The following is a 25,269-nucleotide window of genomic DNA, read 5'->3' as shown; positions in this document are numbered from 1 at the left end:
TGAATAGGTTCCACTAATCGAAAGGTGCTTAATATTTGTACTCAAGGTGACTGCAGCAGACGAAATCTCAGCAGTATCATACCATAATCCAGGTCCCAGCTAATAACCTCCATATTGATCCTGAACGTCATGTCATCATTCTCTGAACCGCTCTGGATCACACGGGGCGCCAGTCCTTATTACCAAGCGAGTCACTATCGTCTGCAGTCCGAAGTTGAACAATATGTGAGGGAACATATCTCGCCCTTCTGCCATGAGTGGGAGGCCAGCGGTCGCATTCCTGACGATGTCATGGTACGCCATGCACGTCTTGGTTATACCGCTGTATCGATTTACCCATTAGCTGCAGAACATCTCGGCAGCCAGAGATTACCAGCGGACATTAGTCCTCAAGAATGGGATGGCTTCCATGACCTCATCTTGATCGACGGCATCGCCCGTTGCGGGTATCTAGGAGTCATCTGGGGCCTGAGCTGTGGCAACTCCATCGGTGCACCCCCTCTAGTGAACTTTGGAAATGCAGAGCAAAAGCGCAGATTCCTACCAGGTATCCTGAATGGAACGACGAGATTCTGCTTGGGTGTGACCGAGCCTGAAGGTGAGCATATTTCACACCCAACAGAGCAAGCAAGCTAACACAAGATACAGCGGGGTCGGACGTGGCTGGCATCGCCACCACAGCAGAGCGCCGGGGCAACCATTATATTGTCAACGGGCTCAAGAAGTGGATAACCAATGGTATCTTTGCCGATTATTGTACCGCTGCCGTGAGAACAGGGGGCTCAGGTTCCAAAGGGGTGTCGGCTCTCATCATCCCACTGAAAGCAAAGGGTGTGACCCTCAGAAAACTTGACAACTCTGGCGTCCATGCAAGCGGTAAGCAAATCTACTATCTGTACGAGGCTTGCTCTTTCTCTTGACACAAATAGGGTCTACTTTTATCGAGTTCGACGACGTAGAGGTACCTATCGAGAATCTGCTCGGAAACGAGAGCGAAGGGTTCAAGATTATCATGTCCAGTGAGTCTCATGCGCTGCATTTTTCTTGCATGAAACTCATATTTTTCCAACAGATTTCAACCATGAGCGACTCTGGCTGGCTTGTACTTCGCTCCGCATGGCCCGGGTTTGCGCCGAGGATGCCTTGACGCACGCGATGCTGCGCGAGACCTTTGGAAAGAAACTAATTGAGAATCAAGTCATTCGCAGCAAATTAGCCTTATTTAGTCGCAGCATCAATTCAGCACACGCTTGGATGGAGCAACTTGTGTACTTGATTGAGCAAGCCAAGGTAACTGAGAATGATCCACTGATCGCTGGACCTATTGCTGCCCTGAAGGTGTTGGCCGCTCAGGTTCTCGAGAAAGTCAATAGAGAGGCCCAACAGGTCTTGGGTGGCCTTGGCTACTCCAAAGAAGGACGGGGGGCTCGTATCGAGCAGATCAGCCGCGATGTCAGAGTCATGGCTGTCGGTGGTGGAAGCGAAGAAATCCTTGTGGATCTGGCCGTGGCTCAGGAGCTGAAGGCTATACAACAACTACAGCCAAAGTCTCGCTTGTAATTATTTGAGTAGTAATTGCTATGACTCATTGTAAGATTTTGAAAAAAGTTGCTCTTTTGCAATGTAATATCCGATAACGGTTGTAGGCCACGTTTGATCTAGACGTCCATTGAAAGAGCTGTCTCGCCGATGCCTGCTTCTGCATGTTGATAAATGTCATGGAGTAAACCAGATGATAAAGCTTGCGAAGAAGGATCCCAGTCGGACCATGTCAAGATATCCGATGGTGGAAATCCTCGGCCAAGGAGTTCCATCAAGCCAGGAGATGTTGGCCACTCATCCGTTAGGAGCTCCATTTCAGAGGTCTCCTCAATTGGCTGGATTGGCTTGGTAAAGGTGACCATCTGATTGTAATCACAGGCCTGCCAAAGACTCTCCTCAAGTTTGGGTTCAAGATTGCTCGCTTTGCTGGTTGACGAAAGTAAAAGCTGGGCACTAGAGGCAGGGATGCTAAGTGCTTTGAGGATGGAACCCTAGTTGGCATTAGTGACCTGAAGGCGGTAGGAAAGAGGAAAAGAATCGCTTGACTGACCATTCGTCGGAATGACTCCCAGCTTGTCGGACCTTGATCTAAGAATCGGACGCAAACTGCTAAGAGCTCGGCCGAGTTCCAAGGACCGGATGATGATGATGACAATGATGATGCTGCTGCTGCGAGGGTATGGAGGTGAAGAATTCCACCTGCTAGAACAGCAGCATACCCAAAGAAGCTCGGTGTAGTATCAGACGGACGTTGCAGATATCTATTGAGAATCCTGGCGAGAAACACTGCGTGCTCATGGCTGTTGCGAATGGCCTCGCGCAAAAAGCTCGGAGGTATCTTGGTATCATGTGCCTTTAATCTTTGCCGCACAAGGAAGGGGTGGTATAGGAGACACTGGTTGATGTGGTAGAGCACATGGGAAAAGACAAAGTGGCAGCTAGTGGCACTGGAGCTGACATCATCTTGGTCCGGGAGTGATTGCTTCAAAGCAGACTCAAATGCTTCGAAACTTTCGGTTGCTTCTGTATAGCTCTCGAAACTCAAGAGGGCACCACGGATCCTGGAAAACGTGCTGCGACAATCCCACGGCAATCTGGACTCGTCGGGCTTTTGCTGCAGGGTCCAACGCACCACATGACCAAGCACAGAGGCCATGAAGATGGCCAAGGCAAAAGGGGCGCTCGGTTCCAGAGGGGCTTCAAGGGGAATGTCGAGGACATCGTCTAATGTTGTGGATGTGGATGGCCGTCCACCACTAAAGTCTTCATCTTTGCATGGCAACTTGATAGTGCAATCGCTATCAAGAAGCGTTGGTGGGCGATTGCGACCACATGAGACCAGCCTGTCGAGGAGGTAAACCGACCAGAATGTGCGCCTTCGAGTCTCGAGCTCTATGTGGCTGCCACTATGATCCACTTCATGGCAGAGATTGAGTATCTGAGCAAATCGGACTGCAAGCCCAATCTTGATCCATGCGGTTTGGCTGTGGCCGGCTACGGCGTGTCAGTGATTACAATAAGACCTGGACGGGACGGGACACACACAGATATAGTCGAGAACACCTAGCATATTCGCGGCTTGTACAGTATGGATATTGACGGAGTGATCCTCATCGAGAGACTGAGTGATAATCTGTTGCCAGGCTATCTTGGCATAATGTTTCATAGCCCCCGGCTGGTGGCCTGTACAGGAGGTCCTGTCCGAAAATCTGGCGGCAGTGGCAGCAAATGCCAGCAGCAGGTACTGAGGGAGTGACCCATCTCTGAGCTGCGCTCGGAAGCTATGCTCCTCAAAGTAGCAATACGGCCGGTTATGGCAGTATCGGAAATAGACATCTGCCAGTGATTGCAAGGTCTCTGCGCTGGGAAATTCAAAGGAGCTGTAATATTAGGTCAGATGGGCAATTCGCCGAATGGCATAAGAATTGCTATTCTACTCACCCGTCTGAACTATTGCCATCACCAGGGCTGCTTCTGTTGTTGAAGAGCTCTTGGCTCGGAGAACTAATAGGCCCAGCCGCAGTGGCAGTGATGGCAACCGGGGTGTTGAAGTCAAAGAGGGAAGGAGAAGAGTTGGCGCCGGCTGTCAAACCACTTAATTTCGACTCAAGCACGGCAACGCGGGCTGCCAGGTCAGTATTCTGTCGTTGGAGACTGTCGGCATGTGCTGACGATACGGGATGCAGTTCATCATTGTAGGAACAAGGTTGGCGAAGCCGCGCGCAAAAGGAGCAAGTTGGCCGTTCGCCGGAACAACGGCTCTTCTTTCGTCGACAGCTAATGCACGCTTGCCTCACTCGCTTATTATTGTCTTGGGATCTGTCGCCCATGTTTATAAAGAAAATGAAAAGCACACAACCTCCCAATCTGTCTCGTGTTCATTCGATTTTGTAGAGGTGAGTGAATGTAGTTTTCTGGCCGTCTTGTGCTGGAAAAAGCGTGCCCAAGCTCAAGGCAGGGCAGGGCAGGTGCATCAATGTGCTGTACGTGTGGGGGAACCCGTCGCCTTTTGCGGGGAAACCCCACCGCCAGGTAGGTACCTGCTCTGTAATATTTGTTTTGCATCACGCATAACTGGAAGTTTAGAAGAATTTCCAGTATTATTAAAGAGGTATTATTATTTTTAGAAAAGCAAACAGAATACAAAGGCGCAGATCACCAGAAGCACAATACATAAAGCAAAGCCCACAGCCTTCGGCGTTCTTCTCAATCATGAATAATCCAAGTCTTGCGGTCGTGACAACGTCCAACTCACGGATGAAGGGAGATTTGGCTGTCTTGGGGGAATGATGATAGAATGCCCTCGGGTATCGGGGCCATATTATGCACCTAGATTATCTGTCTGGGGGTTAAACCTTGTTCTAATTCCCAGGGCTTTCCCCGCATATTGAAAGCTAATGATCTGGTAAAGGTGAGACGATCCCTTAAACGTATAGGCGCCAGGGTTGCAATCCAGTCGTACCCGGCCATTCAGAAGAAAGAATATATTAATCAAGTTATTGACGGAACTCAATTGTGTTTCTTCAACTCCATTGTCCCACTCTCCGGGCCGACAACAGCCTATCTTAATGATTAATCTTGTGCGAAAGCTCCTGGACGCCATCTTGTACAGCCCTCGCAGGCATGCGCTCCACCGCAGCCACCGCCTCCAGCCCAGCATTGCGCCGGAGACCACCACCACCGGGAGGTACAAAGGTGCTCGTGCAGTCCGAGTATTTCTGACATGTGCGCCCATTGGTGCTCGAGCAAGACGTGCCCGTCGCGCAAAACTGGTCAGCAGCGCAGTCGGCGTCGCTCTGGCAGCCACCCAGGCAAAAGATGGAGCTGTCACAGTAGAAGTTGACCCCGTCGATGTCTCTATCGCAGTAACAGTTAGTACTGCAACCTCCGGAACCTCTCTGTCCGAACTGGCTGTTGGGATTGCATTTCGGCGGTTGTGGTGCCACTGGAAGGAGAAGTGAAATCCGAAGATTAGCAAAGTCTCATGTTTTCACGATCGTGTGCGGGGAGAAAAGTACTGCTGCTATAATAGGAATAGATGAGATCTTACCCGTGGCCACAGTCGTGGCAGTTGTAGTTGTAACTTCTGTAGCCGTGGATACCGTGGTCGTAGTAATAGTCTCTGGAGCCGCAGCAGCCGTGACAGTAGATGTCGTGGTAACGGTTGGTGTCAAGGTTGTCGAAACAACATTGGAAACCAAGTGCGTGGTCACGGCCGTGACCCGCACCGTGGTACTCGGCGTGGTCGTAAACGTTGCCGTGACCTGGCTGGTGACGATGCAAGAACAGACCTTTTCAATAATGGGTCGGCCCTTGAGAAGCAGCTCTTTGAAAGCCGGTGCCCCTGTGGGAAGATCACGCTTCACCACTGTTGGTGCAGACCTCACGGTGCTGGTGCTGGTGATCGTCACTGTTGAAGTCGACGTCGACGTTGTGCTCGAAGTCGCAGTGATTGTGCCAGTGCTCGTCGTGTAGACGGTAGTATAGACAGTCACAATCGTTTCGGGAGCAAGTCCCACACTATAACAAAATTTAGTATTGTGGTCTCTCCATCTCTGTCTTTCATCTTACACAGAAGTAATGGTACCAGGCAAGGTCGAAATAGCTGTGCTGGTGGCAACTGTACTGGTCAAAGTACGTGTAGGTGCAGTTATGGTTCTAGTCGTAGTCTTTTGCGGGAACTGCTTGGAGCAGTAAGAGCGGGCTGGAGGATACCCGTAACAACCTGATACCCATGGATGAATGGGACCAAAGCATATCGATGGAGCAGCAAAGTATGCAGAGGCAATGGCAGGCAAGATGCCAAGCAGGAGTACGAGAAAACGGACCATGGTGAAATGTACTTGGAGGTAATGAGAGGATGAAGTTGGGTTGTTGGTTTTCCAGATCGATATCCTGAACAGCTGGCGATATGCCAGACCTATATACTCCTCATGTATTTTTGTCATGAGGCTTCACCTTACTAGGCCTTACTTGTCTCATTTGCCTTGCAGCCAATATTGGAGTATTAGGAAATATTAAGTTACCTACATACTTGGAGAGCCCGGCGGTATGATTTTGCATCACACCGCATCAGCTGCCATGCGTTTCGTGTTAGACGACGTGCAAAGATGGAAAAGAAAATTACAAACACTAAGTTAGTTAATTATTTTCAACCTGTGGCCAACGGAATCTCCAACTGCAATTTCGACTCCAAGACAATTCCAGCCAGCCACACTGCATGCTTTCTTTTGGATTGAATAGTTCAAGCGTAGTGGCGCATTCAGTGTATTGAGTATGATCATTCCCTGCTTGTGAAGATCTTGATGGGATATTTCGGCTTCGCTGTTCGTCCAAGGTCCATTCAGAATTGAGCATTTGCAGCGACTCGCCTTGGACAGATAGAAAAGATTACTGGTAAAGGGAACAAGCGTTTGGTATCCCAATCAACGGCATCGGGGCAACCGAACTTGGTGGATGAAAGGGTCCGTTCCCGACTCTGCGGCATCCGATCACATTGAAGGCTGAGACCATGCGTATCAGATCGAGAGTCGATGAGCCGTTGGTGCATCTTAAGACATGTGTCTCATCTGCTTCGGCCATAATGCAGGCACCAGAAATACATGGCAACAAGCTTCAGCGGGAGCTTAAGTCACTACCATTGAAAAGATGCGCAAAACGCCACAATAAAACCCAATTGGTCTCTTGAAAAACAATCTATCGCGCCGACAGCCGAAAGGGTCCTTGGTCCTTTGAGCCCTCAGTGAATTCTCATAGTTTGATACTCGAGTCCAAGGCCATTTCCCCATTTGTAAATGATTAAACCCAAACTTCACCAAATGATTGGATGTGCATGCTCAAGATATTGGTTGATGGTGTGTAAAGTTTCTGCGGTTGTCAACACCGCCCGTACTGCTTGCACCCAGGCTTGTATCATAGTTGGCATTAACACGGGGGGACCTCTACTGTCAATGATATTAGATACGGAATTACATTATTCATTCCAACATCGCTACTGTTTCGCTTCTTGATCAAAGAATATCTGGCGCAACCTTCTAAACCATCAGGATCTCAAACTATCTAGGTATCATGCACATATGAAATAAAAAATTAGCAAGTATCGGCACTCAGCTCCCGATCGTGCCTCCCCCACTCCAAATCGTCGTCTCCGTATCCACGACGGGCTCTCGGGCTCTTTGCTGATACCGCATATCGCGTCTTGGACAAGATACTGGTGGCCGTCTTGATCTTGACCAGATCCGATTCCGTCGTTGGAAAGACGCTCATTTCCATGGCGTCCGACTTCATTGTATTGTTGGTCCTGATCATGGACAGGGGAGGGCTGGGCTGATTGCGCTGGAAGACGGGTGAGTGGAGTGGACTTGTCGAAGAAGGCTCCAGTAATCTGGCTCCGACCTCTTCTCCTTTGGCATCATCATCAGCGCTATTCTTGTCGTGCTCTGCGTCGCTCCGGTTGAATACGCGCTTCATCAGGGCGCCGAACCCGGCAAAAGCCCTTGTAATGTCGACCACGGTAAAGGCCATGAAGATGAAGACGACTGAAATGGCCAGGCCGCCGCCAAAGGTCCACGTCGCCACATAGTCGCTGTCAAGGTTGCTGAAAGAATCCATATTAATACCGAAATATGCAGCAATGAAAGACATGGGCAAAAAGATAATGGTAACAATGGTGAAAACCATGACCGTCTGGCCCTCTCTTGCCGCGGCCAGGGCTTGCTCACTGGCGAACCGAGCCTCGAGTGCATTACTGTGCTTCTGCTTCAAGTCCAGCAAGTCCGTCAGCGACTGGTATAGGCGTTCAGCCTGCTCGTCCATGGTCTGGATATCGCGCTTGTGGACCTTGAGGTGGCGCTCTTGCTCAAGGGTGCGCTTGCGGATGTCGGTGACGTGTATGTTGTTGACGTGGTTGCGCATCAGCCGGCTCGAAGCGGCGCTGAGGCTTAATTCCTCGACCAGACAATTCTTCAAGTCGCCCAGCGTCCACAACTGTGAGTTGAGAATCATCGTTAGGATATTTAGCTCATCGCGAATGTCGCGCACCTCGGTTAGGAGCGATGTCTCGGTCCCAATGTCGAGGAGCCGGTCAAAGGAGTTGGACTCCTCCGTTGCAGACTTTTTGTTTTTGTTCTTGCTGCTGCGCAGCTTGGACCGGCGAGAAGGTCGAGCCCACTGTCGACTAAGCGATGAGGCTCGCTCAAAGTGGTGAAACAGGTGCGTCAGATCCTCTGTCACGCGGCCGACGGAACTCTCAAACATGTCAAGGAATTGATAGTCCTGGTCATCGGCTCGGTGTCGCGAGAACATGCCAGAGCAACGGCCGGAAACCAGGATGGCCAGGTGGTAGACACTTCGAACAGGTGGTCGAGTTTTAGCATTCATTTCACCCACAATGCCGTCGAGTACTCCCAATGGATCTTTCTGACTACGTAGGTCCCAACGCTCGGGGAAACAAGTAATGATCAGGTCCTTGTTAAGAACAAGAACCCAAAGCTGGTCTACCATGAAAACCTTGCGTTCGTGGCCATGAGCCTCACAGTAGCGGTATACAACCTGGTCTCGGTCGCGGGCTGACGTGTCAATACCGCGATAAAAGAATTGGTCCAGTGTTCGCCTCGGATGCAGTGACGGCTTATTGTTCAGGTATGCCTCCAAAAGCAGCATGTCGGGTGTCTTATCGCGCGAGCTTGCGTGACTAGCCGACGACACAATCTTGATGGCATCCATCATCTTTCGGCGGCTTTCATCTGTCTCATAGTGAAGGTACGGCATGAACATGACAATCTTGCCATCACCACCGGGTATTCCCTGGCTGAGAGTCAACTGTGACAAATTACTAGTGCTGCGCCGCATGTCCTTCATTTTAATGGGAAGCGGGCTGGCCATCATGTCGTCCCCTCCTGGAGGGGCGTCTCCATCTTCTTCACCGGGGTGCTGTGAGGAGATTCGCTGGCAGAAGGGTCGCATATAATTGGCGTGCGGGAATGGGCCGCGATGCTCTTGCTCGAGACATTTCATGAGGGCTTTGAACCCTTCGAGATCGCGACATCCCGATTCGATAAACCAGTTGATCATGAGCGTTTCTACCCATGCAAGCTAAACACTTAGTCAGAAAGGGATTTTGCAGAATTGAGTGAGCATGAGATGTATAGGCTTACATTATTGGCAGGAAGATGTATCCATTTGAACTCGCTCTTAGGATTATCTGCCCAGAGAGGGACGGCGGGCTGACTATTCTTCTCATCCCACCTGTACAGCAAATCGAAAACCGGAGGCTTAGAGATGCGCTGCTTCTCACCAAAGTCTTTGAACTCGACGACAGTAGCGTTGAAAGCTTGGGCAGCTTCGTGCATGGATTTGGGCAAGCGGTGGCTATTGTGACCGGGGGATAGGAGCTCTACCAGCTCGTCATGACCACGTTCTGCGGCACACAACCAGGCAGCACGCCCAAATGTGTCCTTGATGCCCATATCGGCCTCGGGACAGGACCATATGAGCTGCGCGACTTCCTCAAAGCCATTGAAGGCAGCCCAATGCAGGGCAGTCATGCCGTTGGACAGCGGGGCATTGATATCGGCACCAGCATTGAGCAGCACCTGCACAATAGAGGTCAACCCCTTTTGGGCGGCATTGTGCAGAGGTCTCCAGCCACCATCACTGGCAGCATTGGCGTCAGCACCGTGCTGCAACAAAAGTTGTAGCATCTCCTCGCGCGGCCTCTTGGGCGCCGATGTCCGGTCACCGCTGCTTCTCCCACCGCCGTTGCTGCTGTCGACAATCAGGTGCAGAGCAGTGCGGCCGCGGTTGTTGACGGCCGATGCATTGGCGCCCTTCTCCAGGAGTGTCTGGGCGAGTTCGTAGTTGCGGTTGGTGGCAGCCCAAAGTAGAGGTGTTCGACCGATTCGGTCTTTTGCCTCGAGGTTGGCGCCGTGGTCCGCGAGCAGCGACGCCGTTTCGATCGACTTGAAGTTGGGGTTGATGGCAATGGCCAACAAGGGAGTACGCCCATCTCGATCCTGGGCGTCGACGCGCGCGCCCTTGGCCAACAGCAACGCCGCGATGGTGTGGAAGCCCTTGGTGCTGGCGACAAACAGAGGCGTCTGCCAGGTGCGCATCTCACGCGCTTCCAGCTCCGGCTTGTGCTTGAGAAGCTCCTCGACCACGGCGCGCTGGCCCGCCTGAGCGGCCCGGTAGAGTGGAGGGAACTCATCAGGGGCACCGGCATCGACTTCGGCGCCATAGTGTAGCAGTAGTCGAATGATGCCGATTTGGTGTCGTGCCGAAGCCTTTTGCAACGCTTTGCGCAGTGCTGCCTTGTCCTTTTCCGAAGTCCATGGCTCGTGTTCCGTCAGCAAGCGGCGCACTCGTTCTTCATTTGCTCGCGCACAGGCGGCGGTCAATTCACGCTGGTACTGATCGCGCTGCGTTACCGTGGCGCTCGAGCCCTGCGTTGTCGTCGTGGCCTGGCTGCCTTTGCTCCCAAGTCGTCCATCGTGGCCAGCGCTTTTGTTGTTGCGTCTAGCCATTGGCGACCAGACTATGTGCAATAACTACTGGAATACCAGAGGAAGTCCATTCTGCCCTGGGAGCACTTGGCGCCATGCTTTTCTTTCTTTTTCATTTCCATTTGTTGGTCACCAACTCGGTGCATTGAATCGTTGTGCATTGTTGACGGGTAATTGAGGACTGCTAGTGGGGTGACATCCTGTCATCGAGACTCCATTTGCAGGGGCCTGCGATATGTCTTTGCCCCCCTTTTCAGAATGCGCTAGCTGGGGAAAGAACCGCGACAGGTCAGGAAACAAGGATACTTGTCTGACAGGAGAGACTGGTGACTGGTTACCTTAATTATATACACACTTGTAAGGACTGGGTTCTCTCCGTTTTTATTCCTATCTTGTTTCGCCAAACATGCCAGGACCAAAGAGATCCCTATGGCTGGGTGGAGCAGCAAGTGCCGACTCCCGTCTAATAGCGGTCGATTGTTCTTCTGTCGATGGCGTTTCAAAGCTTCGGACATTTTTTCTTTTCAATATGATCCCAGGCCCTATGGCCCCACCGAGGAATTTCCTTTTTTAGTCTTGCTGACAACCCCGGATCGACAATCATTCACAGTTCAGTTTGACTGATGAGCTTGTCAACTAAAACATCTGGGAAAATCCCCCATCAACCCTGCAACCCAGTCTCCTTCCTCTTCTCCTCGGCCAGTTCCGCAATGATCCTCATGGCGTCCTCCTCTCTCCCTTGTGGCACAAAAAGGTGATCGTGATAGAATCCGCTAATAGGATTGACTCCCATGCCGTGGGCAGCCAGCCGGGTGGCCACGACGGCGATGAACCCGACGGCGTCGAGACTGGACGTAACGTCGAGGGTGATTTTGCGGCAGGGGAAGCAGTACTCCAACCCAGAAGCCTCGGCGTCCTCTTGGGTCAGGATCACCGTGACGCCCTCGGAATCGGCCTCGCGAAACAGCATCTGCACTTTGGACCAGGGCGGCAGCTTGGACTCGTCGTCCCGGACCACGGCAAAGACGTAGAGGGCCGGGTGTAGTGTCGCGGTGAGTGTAGCGAGGAGCTTGGCAAGAGACAGCTCACCGGGGTGGCCAACCAGTTGAGACATTATTTATTCTGTTTTTCTTTAGGAAAATTGAAGATTGAGTTCGGTCAAGGGATAAAGAGATTGACGAGAAAGGAAGCACATCAACAGAGGTTTGCATGAGGAATGCTGATATGCTTAAAGTGTCAACTTTCATGTGCCCCACTGACTACAAGTCCCCACGTTGCGCCCTATTGTCAATTCGACTCTTCTCACATTTTGCCCATAGCAGTAAATATTTGATTACATCACTTTTCACCAAATTTCATACATGTTTAGATAAAAATCGATTTGAGATCTTTTTGTTTATTATTACTTTTCATTTATGATTGTACAGTCTCGACGAGTGGACCCTGCGGTGGCCGGCTGGCGGCCATATTACACTGACGGAATATCCTCGTCTCGCCCTCCCCGAACGAGCCGACAATGGAGTGCATCACACCGTGGTTGTTGAAAAGCACCAGATCGCCCTCTTTCCAGTCGTGCGGGTAGACGAGGTGCGGGTCAATGGCCCGGCGCTGCAGCTTGTACACGAGCTCGCGCACCTCGGCCAGATCCTCGAGCACCGTGCCGTCGGCCAGGTGGATGCGCCGGATCGGCGTCGGGTACACCATGACGGCCAGCTTGCCCGTGACGGGGTTCCGCCACGCCATGGGGTACACGCGCACCTTGTCGCCCTCGACGGCGGGGAGCTGGTCCTCGGGCAGCTCGAGGCCGTCGGAGAAGAGGCCCAGCCCGTTGGACCGCGCCTTGGCCTTGCTCATCCAAATATACGGGTGTGCCGCGTACTCGACCTTGCTGCCGCGTACAAACTCCTTTTCGTCGTCGGACAAGAGATCGTAGAGCCGGTAGCCGCTGAAAAAGGCCGTGGTGCCGAGGGGCACGTCCATTTGCGCGCCGGTGCCGTCGTCGTACAGCAGAGTCTGTCTCCGCCCGCCGGGTACGGATACGGCCAGCAGGGAAGTCACCATTGGGGGGTCCAGGTCGTACATGGCCGAGTCAATGTGCCACCGGTAAAAGTGGGTAAAGTCTGCATCCTTTTCAGGAGAAATAGGGTGCTTGTGGAAGGTCTTGTGGTGCGGGTGCTTGAGCTGAATGTTCTCAAGACCCTCAAAGGACTTGACAAAGCCGTGGCCAATGACCTGGACTTGTGGTTGGTGGGGAATGGTTTTCAAGTCGGCGTGCAAGACGCTGCGCTTGTCGATGGATTTTCCGTGGCTGTAAATGTCCGTCTCGGGATCAAATCTCCGTGTGAGACTGTATTGTGCCTTTGGTGTGAGTTGCTTTTGGTTGCGGATGACTACAACTTGGTTCTCGTAAAGAGCGCCGCGCAGCTTGTCGAAATCGTCATCTAGTAATCTATACTTCAGTTTCACTCTCTTCGCAATTCTTGTCAACATGCTGCCACATACCAGTCAAGTTCTCAAGGTCAAGTCCAGTGACTTCAGCACCGAAATCAATGTCCGATCCAGCCGGACGGGCGATAGGTTGGCAGCTAAAAGATTCGGAAGCCATTTTGTAAGGTATGTTGGTAGAACTAGTATTGGATAGTAACAGAGCAGATGTACAGCCTGATTGACATTCTTGCAACCTCAAATACATATAGTGAATCTTATCGGTCCACAGCGGGTGAGTTGTGCAGCTCAACCGAGCCCAGCTCGGTAGGTATAGACTAAAATCCTAGTCATGATTGGCCCATGATATTTACTGGGGCTATGCCAAAAGTCCAGACTTGCTCTAGTAAGTGGCCAAGCGTCGGGTGAGTCTTCCAGCTCGTCCGCTTATCCACATTTCCCGGAGATAGTTGACCACTCCTGTCCAATGATTTGTAACAGACTGCTTGTAAAATTACTGCATTAGCATTTCAATTGACTACGGAGAATCGTCTGTGCCGAGATCTCGCAAACGGGGCCGGCAGAGACTCAAAAGTTGGCACGGATGAGATGTCCAACTCACCCGCTGTGGGTCTTGAAGGCTCGATTATAATAATGCCTTGAAGAGACAGTCAAAGGGATTTGAGATGAGCTGCAGATTTCTATTCCACCATTGAATTCAGCTTTCATATTCATATACTTCTCAAGCAAAATGTCTTCCCAGGGTTTGAGCTTCGAGGTCTTCGGCCCCGACGTCCGACAAGACACGGCCATTGGCGCCGAGATCAAGCTCCCTAGCGACATGCCCATTCTGGACCTGGAGCGTCTGACCGCCCAGGACAAGGACGTGCTCCGTCAGGCCCTCTTTGAGAACCAGGTCATTGTCATTCGCGGACAAAAGGGCGTCGACCCAACGGTGCTGCCCGAGCTCGCCAAGATCTTTGACGATTCCGCCATTGGCATCCACTCGGCCGGAGAAAAGGCCGTCAGCGACCCGAGAAACATTCTCTCGGCCTACAAGGCCGGTCGTATCCCCAAGGCGCCGCAGGTTGGTATCATTGGATCCGGCAAGTTTCAGAACTACGAGGGCATTCCGGAATTGGAGGTCATCCACCTGGTGAGTAGGATACTAATTCCAATATGTTGAATTGCAAGTTTGATTGACAATGTTCTAGGACCACACCTTGTTCCACGAGACTCCTCTGGAAAAGGAGGAGCTAGACAGCGGTTTCACAAGACCCTACCGGTGGCACATGGACACACCCTTCTATGAGAGATTGCCCGGCGAGGTGACAGTCTTGCACTCGATCCAGATCCCCAAGATCCCGGACCAGAAGATCAAGTTTCCAGACGGAGAGAAGGAGATTGGCGCTGGCGCCACGGCCTGTAAGTCAAAGATTGAGAGCTGCAGTCTTTGCTCTCTGAATTGCCCCTGCTGACTCTCTTTTAGTCTTCTCAGGTGCCCGTGCTTTCGATCTCTTGACGCCCGAAGAGCAAGAATTCGCTCTCAACACAACAGTAACATACGCCCCGCAAGCCTATGAGTACATCAGACAGTGCAAGTCGTCCGAGGACGGCCTGACTATCCCTACTCTTGGCCGCGAGGTCCCTGTTGACCAAGTCTCGGAGTGGCAGTGGGACAAAGTGGCAGAGCACCCTGTAAGTTTTGCCATGTACAGTTTCATCCGAATGTGCCATGCTAATAGTTGAGAAAGATGGTCTGGAAGAACCCCCTCAACCCCTCCCGACCCTTCCTACAGGTTCACGGCTGCTGCGTATACAAACTCACGACGCGCAACCCGCAGACAGGCGAGGAGACCGTCATTGACGACGTGGAGGAGGTTCGCAAGATTGTCTACAACATGCAAAAGAAGATCTACGCGGCCAAGCACATTTACGCACACCGCTGGATTGAGGGCGACCTCGTCATCTTCCACAACCGCGGCGTCATGCACAGCATCACCGGCCAGCTCGAGCAGCACGATGCCAAGGACAAGCAGCGCCTGCTCTGGCAATGCACCATGACTAGTGGAGAGCCGCCCAAGCCTTTCCGTGACTATCCCGGCGTAAACGCGACAGGTTTCGTGCGGGCGCAAGCTTGAGCTGAGGAGGGCGATTGGATGGGGAAAAAGGTTGTAACAAATAAATGCTAGAGACGAACTTGAATGACTCTCCTAGAAAGTTACAGTCAGAGATCAAATAGAAATGCAAAATGTAATGTCTTGAAATCGTATTTTAACGTGAACAACTCATTGCTGCACAATGATTTCTTTTCATGACGGCGTCTTACCTGGCTAGTGAAAAGGTCAGACGGAAGAGAAGATGAAAACCATTCAGTAACTCAAGCACATGAGAAGGTTGACTGTTGTTATTGGTCGCAGAAAGGTTTACCAGGTGGGCCATCATGCCATCCTGACGGAGTGCGTAATTGTGCCTGGCTTATGCAAAATGTCGGCTGCTCAATATTCCAAAGGGTCTATCTCAAGGGTAGCTATGAATCAAAGTAGATATTGGTATCGAGAAACATTTCGTTGAACCATGAGTCGAATCCAGCATCAATGTATCCATGATCTGCGAGAAAATCTCCAGACTGGCCAGCATCTGCTGCGGTAGCTTCGTTTGCGGTGATACCGTGCTTTTGGGCCTGTCCATCATTCATGGGATACAGAGCCGCCGCAATGTAGTCAAAGTCGACCATAGAGGCACCAGCTGCAATCGCATTGTTCTGGCGCTGTTCCAGCAGTGAGTCGATAAGGACAACTCCGCGCTGTGCCAGGAGATCGCTCGTTCTGGTGACTAGGCGACTTCGAGTAGCTAAAACGTTCACTCTGTGGATGTCCGCCGATGTTGGGTCCGTTTCAGACCCGTGGTAGATTTCAAAGCAGAGTATGACAGCTGCTGTGATGCAAAACGCCGTATGTGTCCAGATGGAGAGATCATCGGCCACAACTAGTGCTTCATGTTCCCGCAAAATAGTCGTAGCAGCTGCCGTACACGTTTTTCGGGTAAATGCGTATAGTGGCATTTGGAATGACCTGAAAAGAAATGGTCTATGAATCATGATGATCTTTTCGGCAGCCGTAATCGCGAGACTTTTTCTTGCGACTCCAAGCCATGGAAAATGTATCTCCTTCTCCGAGTCTTGTCGTAGGAAGAAAGAAGGAAATGTCTTGACAGTCTCCCTCATGCGCCGGTCGATGCTCAAGATATGCATATATTGCTCCTGGAGAGGTCGGGCGTTCTTGGCGGGACCGAGGCCATCGAGCATCTCGGGCATCAAAGACGCCATCTTGGAGAGTACTCGTACATAACTGCTGACCGTCGGTACATTTTCCGGCTGATCTATGAGATCATGGTCATCCGCATTTGATGGAAAAGTTGTCGAGACGTGACCTGGGGATATTGTATACGATTCGGTAAAGGGGATGGCGAAATGATCTTGAATAGTTACTTGGCACCAGACCCTCTTTCCAGTTTCACGTTCTGCTTTGGTCGCCCAATCTTCCTCCGCCGTATCCTCAATTCTATGCAGCCCTAGACATTCGGCAATTCTCACGGCGGCATTGAACAAGGTGGCGTTGAGTTGGCTTTGCCCCAGATTGTGGGCTACCTCGGTTGATATCGCAATCGCTTGTGCCGAGTATATGTTCAGGTCGCTGAGAAATTGAAACCGAAACAGGACATTGGTCATGCTTGAGAAGAGTTCCTGCGCCTGGGGTAGGTCGTCTCCAAGCTCGACCAGGTTCTTGGACTTTTGACTATTCTGGATTGCAAACACGGTGGCGCTCAAAACCGAGAAATAAAGGGCCAGCCATAGCGGATGATCGACCACGCCCGATATCCAGAAGTTTTCGCATTGTTCTGAGAATGTTGGCCCATGGAGGCAATTGTGATGCCACGCAAGGTGTTGTAGATGAAATTGAATCAAGCTTCGCGCATCCTGGTTGTCCGGGACGAATGGAAGCCCCATCTCTTGTGAGATATGCACGCCTGGTAATGCGAGTTTTCTGTGTTCGCATCGACATGTTCGGTGGGGAAAACAGTTCCGAGAGACTCTGCCCCAAGCCAGGTGTTCCAGGGCAGTGATGAGCGAGGGATCACCTTCATGGTGAACAGCCCGCGGATTGCTCTCGGGCTCATGGGTCTGGGCGGGCAAAGTCTCTGACACGGGTGCGATTGGCGTACCCTCTCTGGACCCCTGGCTGATTTGCTCGTCTCCAAACTGTAAAAGTTGCACACGTGCTTTCAGTTTGCCAATGGTGGTGCTCAGGACGAGTTGCTGCGCCGAGGTCTCAAGATCAGTGATGATTTCATTCAAGAAATCGATCTGACTCTCGTGCTGAAGAACACTCCTTTTTAGGCGGACCTTTTCTCGGTAACACTGCAGTTGTAGCCGGCTACATCGCGAACAGGGCACCTGCTTGTCGCACTTGACTTTCCTCTTTGTACATTCTGGAACATGGTCAGAGCCGATGAGTCGCAACACGGATGTTTGATTTCAATTGAGACGTACCTACACAAGCCAATGATCGTCTCTGGGAAGTTCGCATGCTTATGCTGGCCCTTGACCGAAGGTGAACAGTCAAGGTAGTTCATTGATGCTTACTATCTGGCAGTTGTTGACTGGATGCCAGTGTAATGGCAGCAACTGGCCACCACTAAATGGCCCCGCCCCTGGTGCTACAGTGGGCCACTCGCCACCACCCACTCCAGTGCCAGCTGGTAAGTCCATTATGGTGGGGCTTCCGCTAGGGTAGCACTACAGAGGACGGAGTCCCGAGGTCCCTCAGGGTAACTGCGCATAGTAACGGAGACGGAGCTTTGCCGCCCACGATATTGTCAATATTCCGACACTCGGTATATTAGACCGGAGATATGGATTTCCCGTTGAATTTAATAAATGTAAAATGCCGAGGTAGTAGTACGGAGAAGGGGAATATGGTTATACTCCGCAGGGTTTGCCTGTGTGAAGCTGTGTCAAGTAAAGGCAGCTAGGTCCTCTCTTCTATCACAAGATACATAGAGCAGCATAATCCAGTCAATTTCAGGACTCATTTCCAAGACATCGAAGAGGAATTCATGAAATTGACAAAGGCTTTAACCACCTAAATACCAACTTCACAAACATGTCCACGTCTCAATACCGAGATATTTCCACCATTGATTCAGCTTCATATTCCTATATTTTTGAACAAAATGTCTCTGTTCCCCTGCAATCAGGTGGCGTCTTGCGCTGCAACGTATATCGACCCAAGGACGTCGACTCCAGTCGGAAATACCCAGTGATTGCTACGCTGGGGCCATATGGAAAAGACGTTCCATATTCAGTGTGGGTGATATCGTCCGATTCTTACTTGCCAGAGAGACTGCTGCTGACCGTTGTGTGGACAGATTCAATCCAAAAAGTTTTGCCGAATTACCTGAAGAACATCAGACCGAACACTCAGCTTGGGAAACGCCAACTCCTGGGTATTGGACAGCTCAAGGATATGTTGTCGTACGAGCCGACGAGCCAGGGATCGGACAATCACCGGGGGTTCTCGACTTTTTGTCCAAGACCACCGTCAATGCCTTTTGCGACTTGATCGAATGGGCGGCCGATCAACCTTGGTCCAGCGGCAAAGTTGGCCTACTTGGTATAAGTTATTACGCTGGCATGCAATGGCCAGTAGCGGCCCGGAAGCCTCGAGGATTGGCTGCCATTGTTCCGTGGGAAGGGTTCTCGGACATGTACAGCGAAGCATGCCGACACGGTGGGATACTCTCAAACACATTCTTCCAGATCTGGTATGCCCGCCAAATCGCTCCGAATCAGTATGGTTTGCCCGGCCGCGCTTCTCGGAATTGGGGCCCTGATACCATTGACGGAGATTTGTCCCCAGAGGAACTCGCAGCCAATCGCGCCACAAACCCCGCCGCGTACCATGCCTTCAAGTATCGGGATAACGAATTCTTTACGAAAACAAATTTTCGATTGGAAGATATCCAAGTGCCTCTGCTCAGTGTTGCCAATTGGGGTGGCATCCTGCTACACCTTAGGGGCAATGTACGGGCTTTTACCCTAGCCAGCTCGGAATTCAAGTACCTCAGATTCATCGTAGGACGTCATGATCTGCCTTTCTATTCACCCGAGGCAGTCGAAATTCAAAAGAGCTTTCTCGACGCTTTCTTGAAGGGGAAAGATAGTCTCGGATGGGCAGAAAGAGGCAAGATTCCTGCTATCAATATGGTCATCCGAAAAGGCAATGTCGGATTCAATGATCCGATCGCTGAGGCCACTTTTCTACAAAGGGACGAGGACGAGTGGCCTTTGTCCAGGACAGAGTACACGGATTTCTTTCTGACCGAGGATAACAACCTCCAATTTCGCAAGCCCGATGCTACTAGGAGCACAGATCTAAGCTATGAGGCTTTTGGAGATGGCAAGACGGCCATATCATTCGACACCGAGCCATTTTCCCAGGAGCTTGAAATCACTGGTATGTAAACAGTGGAAACCTTCTTTCACTTTGATTTGGGCAGTCTTCGGGTCCAAGTGTTCTAGTTTCGTCAACACTCAACTTAATGTACGCAGCATTCTGATTCTCGGGCAGGTCATATTGTGGCACACTTGAACGTATCTATTAGTCAAGGAACGTCGGAGACCGCGCCATCTGGCATGGACCTCTTTGTCAGTCTTCGGCATTTTGCTCCCGATGGGAAAGAGATATTGTACACTGGATCTGGAGGTGAGGGCGTCCCGGCCACAAAAGGTTCCCTGCGTCTTGCTCTGCGCCAAACGAACCCGCGACACCCTCACCATCGGCCATGGCAACCACATCGAGATTACACCTCAGCCGATGTACTACCGGTCGTCTGCGGCGAGATATATTCCGTCGACGTGGAGCTTTGGCCAACAAATTTAGTTGTGACCGCTGGCAGCAAACTCTCGTTTGAAATTAGCTCCAAGGACACGGACGGAAGTGGACTTTTCATGCATACAGACCCAGATGATAGGTTAGTCACCCATTTCTACATCCGAATCTTTGCTCAAATGTCTATCCTGGCAGATCACCTAGTGACCTTCGTGGTTTGAACCATCTGCATTTTGGTCCGGGTTGTGTAAACTTTTTACGCCTACCAATCATTCCACCCAAGAACTAACTCCTATCACCAAATTATCGTTCCAATAAGAAATGGCGGAGGAAGAGGAAGGGATATGGAAGATTAACATGGTTATTATCTTGAATGAGCATTGTGAGATCGGTAATTGGCCCAGGCTGTGCGACTGGGTGTATTTTGAGCATCGGATAGCCACCGGTTCCGTTCCATAGTTAGACGATCCACGATTTGGAGATAATTTCATGTTGATAAGCCCAGTGTCATATTTTCAAGGCATTCCTGCCCGTTCCGCAATTGTATATAAATTGAAATGTATACGCAAAGCGAATTTTTACAATATCATACATTTGCCCTATATTCTCTGCTGTGTCTGCTTCTCTTTTCTTTGTCAACCTTTGGATGCGAAGTGCCTACCGACGACACGTTGTCCACACTATGCGCCAGAGGAACGGAGAACCAAGATATTGCCACAGTCTTGATAGCATCCAAAGTGATGAATTCAGAACCTGATGACGTACGCGGTATGACTTTCTATCACATGACTTTCAACATCGGGGATTCGGCTTATCATTAGAAGCGAGGCTCGGAGTGTTTGCAACGGCTCCGTGTCCGACTATCCTGGTGAGATCGCCCTCTCTTTCCACATGAGAAAGCGCATGGTTGTTACGACGAGTCTGAGATTCACTGAGATACGCAATTTGCCCGTTCAGGAAAAGACGCTTGACTCTGAGAATTTCCATGAATCGGCGCAAAGCTCCAGTCTGCTATTCTTCAGAAGCCTGCTGATGAGCTGATAGTCGATAGCTTCTATATGAGTCGGCCAGTGCTTGGCAGGTAGGTACCTAAGGGTCCGGATAGTGTCGGAGCCCAACGGCGGAATCCACTCCGCTGGTGTTATGCAAGATCTTGACGCTCGATAATTGCCCGACGACACAACAAAAATGGACGCTGGAGAATGTCAAGAATGATGCATTTCTATCTAGACGCTGTAAGTCGCGATGATGGAAACCCCGGTAGTCGGCCATTAACATCCGCAGGCTCATATCCCTGCGTGTCCTCGAAATATCAGTAGTGATTGATCTGAAAACCCCAGATTCCCCACGGCGATGCATATAGACAATATTATAATATTGTAGTCGGGTAGGATTGTGTGGGCGAATGCTACCAACATCCCCACGATCTCCACGATCTCCACGTTTCTCATATACTCTATACGAGCCGACCTATGAGCCTTACAAGGCATCAACAATGGACGAGTACTTTTACATTTCGTACACGCTGAGCTGGGATCAGTTGCTACTTTCGACACCGATCCCATTTGCCGGATTCAAGTCAATGCCTCGGTTTGAGCCAGGTACCGGTGCTTCCGTCTACTGAAATCATGTTCACATTGATTCTTCTTGGATGATGGGCATGAGTTCAACAGGAAGAGATTGGATATTTAATGGTCGTTGTTTTTCATTTCTACGAAGAATGCGTACAAGACCTCTAGTGATCAAAGCATTCCCCTCAACTCTCCGAGTCTCAAAGAGAAAGTAACTTGCCCAATATCAAGATGGCACGCTCGATTTGGAGTCGTCTCCTTCCCAATGCCTTGTCATTGATCACAATTCTTCCGATTCTTACGGATACATCGCTGGCGGGAGTCAATGGCTCAGAAGCCGCCGTCGAGATTGTTCAGGGTCCAAGTCGTGTCTATGGAAATGATTCGTACCCTACCATTTGGCGACGAGTACAGGACCTGGAGGCGCCGCGCGCTCGATATCCAGGTTTCCAGCCGCAAACCCTCGTCCTCAAGAACGGCACCATTCGTCGAGAAGGTGCGCGACCACTCATGTGTGATATTCTGTTCGAGCGCGATGTCCCCGTGGCCCTACGAGACGGCAGTATCATGTATACCGACGTGTTTCGCCCTACTACTGGCCCTGGGCCGTATCCCGCCATTGTGGCGTGGAGCCCCTATGGCAAGGAAGTCGGCGGCCAATGGCTGGACGATACAGTCAATCGCACCGGTGTCGCCCTGTCGACTGTTTCGGAACTGCAAAAGTTTGAGGGACCCGATCCGGCGTACTGGGTTAACCAGGGATACGTTGTTCTTAATGCGGACGCCCGCGGAGCTTATTCATCAGAAGGGAACATTACAACCTTTGGCCGGCAACTTGCCGAAGACGGTTACGACTTCATCGAGTGGGTCGCGGCACAGCCTTGGAGTTCCGGCAAAGTCGGCATGTCGGGCAACTCCTGGCTCGCCATCTCCCAATGGTTCATCGCCGCCGAGCAGCCTCCACACTTGACGGCCATTGCACCGTGGGAAGGGTTGACAGACCTCTTTCGCGATGTTTCCAATCGTGGCGGATCTCCCGCGCCCGGATTTCAAGAAATCATCCTGACGGCCTTTGGAGGAAAGAATTACGCAGAAGACATCCCTCGCATGTGTGTCAATGAGATTCTCATGAACGAATATTGGGAGGATAAGATTGCTCAAGTGGAAAATATATCGATTCCCGCTTATGTCGTTGCGAGCTACACCAATGAGTTGCATACACATGGTTCATTCGATGGGTTTCGTCGCATTCAGTCCACAGAGAAGTGGCTGCGAGTTCACAACTCGTCCGAGTGGCCCGACTACTACGAAAGCACACACGTTGAGGAGCTCACATCCTTCTTCGACTATTTTTTGAAAGAAAAGGTCAATGGCTGGAGCCAAACACCAAGAATTCGCATCTCTATTCTGGATCCGAGTCAAGGCGACACCGTTGACCAGGCGGAGGACAATTGGCCCGTTACCAACGTAGTGCCGCGCACCATGTACTTGCAAGCCAACAACACTCTTGCCGACGACACGTACGAGACTGATGACAGCGTCTCTTATAATGCAAGTTCCACCGTCGGTACGACATTCACCTACGACGTGGATGAAGCTCTGGAGATTATCGGCTATATGAAGCTCCGTCTATGGGTCGAAGCCGAGGGATCAGATGATATGGAACTTTCCATCACGGTACAAAAGTTGGACCACAATGGCAACCCGTATGAAAGTAATGCAGGGGTTGAGAGTAGCACCATTGTCGGCGCGTCCGGCAAGTTGAGGGTCTCCCAGAGAGCCATTGACGAGACGCGTTCCACGCCCTTTGAGCCGTATCTCTTGCACACTTCCGAGCAACTTCTTCAAAGCGGGGACATTGTTCCCGTGGAAATCGGCGTCTGGCCGATGGCTCTGCGTGTACACCCAGATGAGAAGATTGCCGTCACCGTGGCACCGGCCCCAATCACTCCGACCAACGCCGATCTTGGCTACGGCACCGCGAGAATCCTCGTGCCACGTAGTGGTGGAACTTATCCACCGGGGCAAAATGTTTCCACAATCATTCTTGGAGGTAACGACTACCCAGACTATGTCAATGAGCAGAGAGTTGCCACGCCAATTACACGTAACAATGGCACCCATGTCATTCATTTTGGTGGACAGTACGACAGCTACCTTTTGATGCCTGTCCGCTACATTAACCAAACAAATCCGCGGTTCTGAGGAGTGCGTGGAAATGCCAGATTTAAGGGTCTCTGTTTCTTTCAACTCAGGATCTATATGTATTGCTCTATTGCTGTTGCACTAATGTATTCAGTACCCACTGCAGATCCCCTGCTCATGTATATCAGATAGCTCGTCATCAATTCTACTTCGTATCTCGTCAGGATTAACTTAGACATCCGTCACGCTTCTTGGATTACATCTTCCCTTTTAAATTGACTTGAGTGAGATTTGCATAATACTTAAGAGATTGAGAGACCGGGTCTGTAGCAATCAAGGAGCTCATGCTCGAGGAATTTGGAAGACTGCGTAGATCGGTCCTTGTTGGCACAACCGTGATATCAGCCACCATCTTGAACATAACAGGGACGGCAGTTCTTTAGGCCTCTCGAGGAAGTCGTACAAAAGAGTGGAAGGCAATTCATCAGACGAAGAAAACATATGACCGAGCCAGAAGATCATTACAACTATATCTTTTGGCTCCCACGGCATGTTGAAGAATTTTCCAGCAATCTCCTCATTTCGCGCAGTGCTGGTATAACGTCCTAGCCCCAGGTATAATCAGTTCTAGTCTTGTAGAAAAACAATACGACTCGTGGTCTAAGCCTTGTAACAATTCAAATGAGTTGGACCGGCCTCGGGAGCTTGTCGAGGTTCCCTCTAGGCGGAATTGCTGCCGGTCCAGCAATAGCACAAATAGTGGAAGAAGCAATACACAACCGAACGGGCCGTTGCGGTACTTGGTACTCCTCATTAATAAGGCTGAGTAGGTATGGAATCTTTTACTCAACAGTCGTCAAGCAACAAAGTACTGGCGGGAGAAGCCCGCTCCAAAGAAATAGGTACTAATACTAGCAGCAAAAGTCTGCTTGTGAACGAAATCTTGTGAGGATGCACTGCAATGTACCATCACAACCACTGGACTGGCTATAAAAGACTGGAAGGTGTCGTCAATACACATGCAGATCGAATTGACCAAAAAATAGGCCACCAGGTTTATCATCATGCCCGCAAGCATGGCTCAGGGCTACATCCCAGCAGTGCACGAGGGGAGCCTGCCAGTCAAAAGCGGTATTGATGGAATTGCAAAGTCATCAGACATTGTATAAACGTATAATAACATTGAGTAACGTCCCTCTCTTAAGCTGGTCCTTTGTGAACTATTGGTATTTCAAGAGATTATTGCGATTGTGCCAGGCCGTGGGGTCATGTGCTTCAATGTTTGTTACTGTATAGTGTTCTCGAGGACTCTGCCCCTGGAACGGAAGACTCTGAGCAGCCCAAAGTTCAATCGGTCTTTGCCCACGAGCGCATATCAATATGATTACTGCCCTCGGCCGTATCAGGCCATTTCATCAAAAATGCGGGATCCATTCCATCGAAAATCACTCAAGAATTGGCATGCAACAAAGAAAGTATTCATGAGCTCATCAATACATGGATCAAGCATGTGACAAAAGTGCAGGCCTTTTTTTTTTCGCGAGATATTCTAGAACCCGTCATCCTTCCAACGCATCGCATCAGATGCAGGGGGGGCTGTAAAAATATCTCAATCATACCCTAGGCTTGCATAACGATGACAGGATACAGTGTGAGATTCAAGCACAGACTAGTATGTACTTCGTACGCAGA

The 25,269-nt window shown here is 50.8% G+C and overlaps 10 protein-coding genes across 10 annotated transcripts; 4 read left to right on the top strand and 6 right to left on the bottom strand.

The window, feature by feature from the left end:
* Positions 1-129: 129 nt before the first annotated feature.
* Positions 130-1,560, top strand: PFICI_11095 (uncharacterized protein; the record flags this gene model as incomplete). The annotated part of the gene is made up of 4 exons (XM_007839676.1): positions 130-598; positions 649-876; positions 930-1,019; positions 1,073-1,560. 4 exons carry the CDS (start codon positions 130-132, stop codon positions 1,558-1,560), a joined length of 1,275 nt encoding a protein of 424 aa, XP_007837867.1.
* A 98-nt stretch (positions 1,561-1,658) lies between these two features.
* PFICI_11094 (uncharacterized protein) lies at positions 1,659-3,872 on the bottom strand (the record flags this gene model as incomplete). Its single annotated transcript, XM_007839675.1, has 4 exons — positions 1,659-2,033; positions 2,093-3,036; positions 3,088-3,422; positions 3,484-3,872. 4 exons carry the CDS (start codon positions 3,870-3,872, stop codon positions 1,659-1,661), a joined length of 2,043 nt encoding a protein of 680 aa, XP_007837866.1.
* Positions 3,873-4,607: 735 nt separating this feature from the next.
* PFICI_11093 (uncharacterized protein) lies at positions 4,608-5,873 on the bottom strand (the record flags this gene model as incomplete). Its single annotated transcript, XM_007839674.1, has 3 exons — positions 4,608-4,987; positions 5,093-5,562; positions 5,614-5,873. The coding sequence occupies 3 exons, from the start codon at positions 5,871-5,873 to the stop codon at positions 4,608-4,610; spliced, it is 1,110 nt and encodes a 369-aa protein (XP_007837865.1).
* A 1,258-nt stretch (positions 5,874-7,131) lies between these two features.
* On the bottom strand, positions 7,132-10,565 carry PFICI_11092 (uncharacterized protein; the record flags this gene model as incomplete). The annotated part of the gene is made up of 2 exons (XM_007839673.1): positions 7,132-9,135; positions 9,198-10,565. The coding sequence occupies 2 exons, from the start codon at positions 10,563-10,565 to the stop codon at positions 7,132-7,134; spliced, it is 3,372 nt and encodes a 1,123-aa protein (XP_007837864.1).
* A 640-nt stretch (positions 10,566-11,205) lies between these two features.
* PFICI_11091 (uncharacterized protein) lies at positions 11,206-11,658 on the bottom strand (the record flags this gene model as incomplete). Its single annotated transcript, XM_007839672.1, has 1 exon — positions 11,206-11,658. One exon carries the CDS (start codon positions 11,656-11,658, stop codon positions 11,206-11,208), a length of 453 nt encoding a protein of 150 aa, XP_007837863.1.
* Positions 11,659-11,957: 299 nt separating this feature from the next.
* Positions 11,958-13,149, bottom strand: PFICI_11090 (uncharacterized protein; the record flags this gene model as incomplete). Its single annotated transcript, XM_007839671.1, has 2 exons — positions 11,958-12,985; positions 13,047-13,149. 2 exons carry the CDS (start codon positions 13,147-13,149, stop codon positions 11,958-11,960), a joined length of 1,131 nt encoding a protein of 376 aa, XP_007837862.1.
* A 570-nt stretch (positions 13,150-13,719) lies between these two features.
* On the top strand, positions 13,720-15,109 carry PFICI_11089 (uncharacterized protein; the record flags this gene model as incomplete). The annotated part of the gene is made up of 4 exons (XM_007839670.1): positions 13,720-14,124; positions 14,183-14,393; positions 14,458-14,666; positions 14,723-15,109. 4 exons carry the CDS (start codon positions 13,720-13,722, stop codon positions 15,107-15,109), a joined length of 1,212 nt encoding a protein of 403 aa, XP_007837861.1.
* A 389-nt stretch (positions 15,110-15,498) lies between these two features.
* PFICI_11088 (uncharacterized protein) lies at positions 15,499-17,557 on the bottom strand (the record flags this gene model as incomplete). Its single annotated transcript, XM_007839669.1, has 2 exons — positions 15,499-17,459; positions 17,521-17,557. The coding sequence occupies 2 exons, from the start codon at positions 17,555-17,557 to the stop codon at positions 15,499-15,501; spliced, it is 1,998 nt and encodes a 665-aa protein (XP_007837860.1).
* Positions 17,558-18,133: 576 nt separating this feature from the next.
* On the top strand, positions 18,134-20,082 carry PFICI_11087 (uncharacterized protein; the record flags this gene model as incomplete). The annotated part of the gene is made up of 3 exons (XM_007839668.1): positions 18,134-18,336; positions 18,399-19,486; positions 19,601-20,082. The coding sequence occupies 3 exons, from the start codon at positions 18,134-18,136 to the stop codon at positions 20,080-20,082; spliced, it is 1,773 nt and encodes a 590-aa protein (XP_007837859.1).
* A 1,581-nt stretch (positions 20,083-21,663) lies between these two features.
* On the top strand, positions 21,664-23,637 carry PFICI_11086 (uncharacterized protein; the record flags this gene model as incomplete). The annotated part of the gene is made up of 1 exon (XM_007839667.1): positions 21,664-23,637. The coding sequence occupies one exon, from the start codon at positions 21,664-21,666 to the stop codon at positions 23,635-23,637; it is 1,974 nt and encodes a 657-aa protein (XP_007837858.1).
* Positions 23,638-25,269: the final 1,632 nt, after the last annotated feature.

This window comes from Pestalotiopsis fici (genome assembly GCF_000516985.1).
Source record: "Pestalotiopsis fici W106-1 unplaced genomic scaffold PFICI_Scf_8, whole genome shotgun sequence".
Lineage (NCBI taxonomy): Eukaryota > Fungi > Ascomycota > Sordariomycetes > Amphisphaeriales > Sporocadaceae > Pestalotiopsis > Pestalotiopsis fici.
Note: the sequence above shows the minus strand (reverse complement) of the source record. Positions and strands in the feature narration are given on the sequence as shown.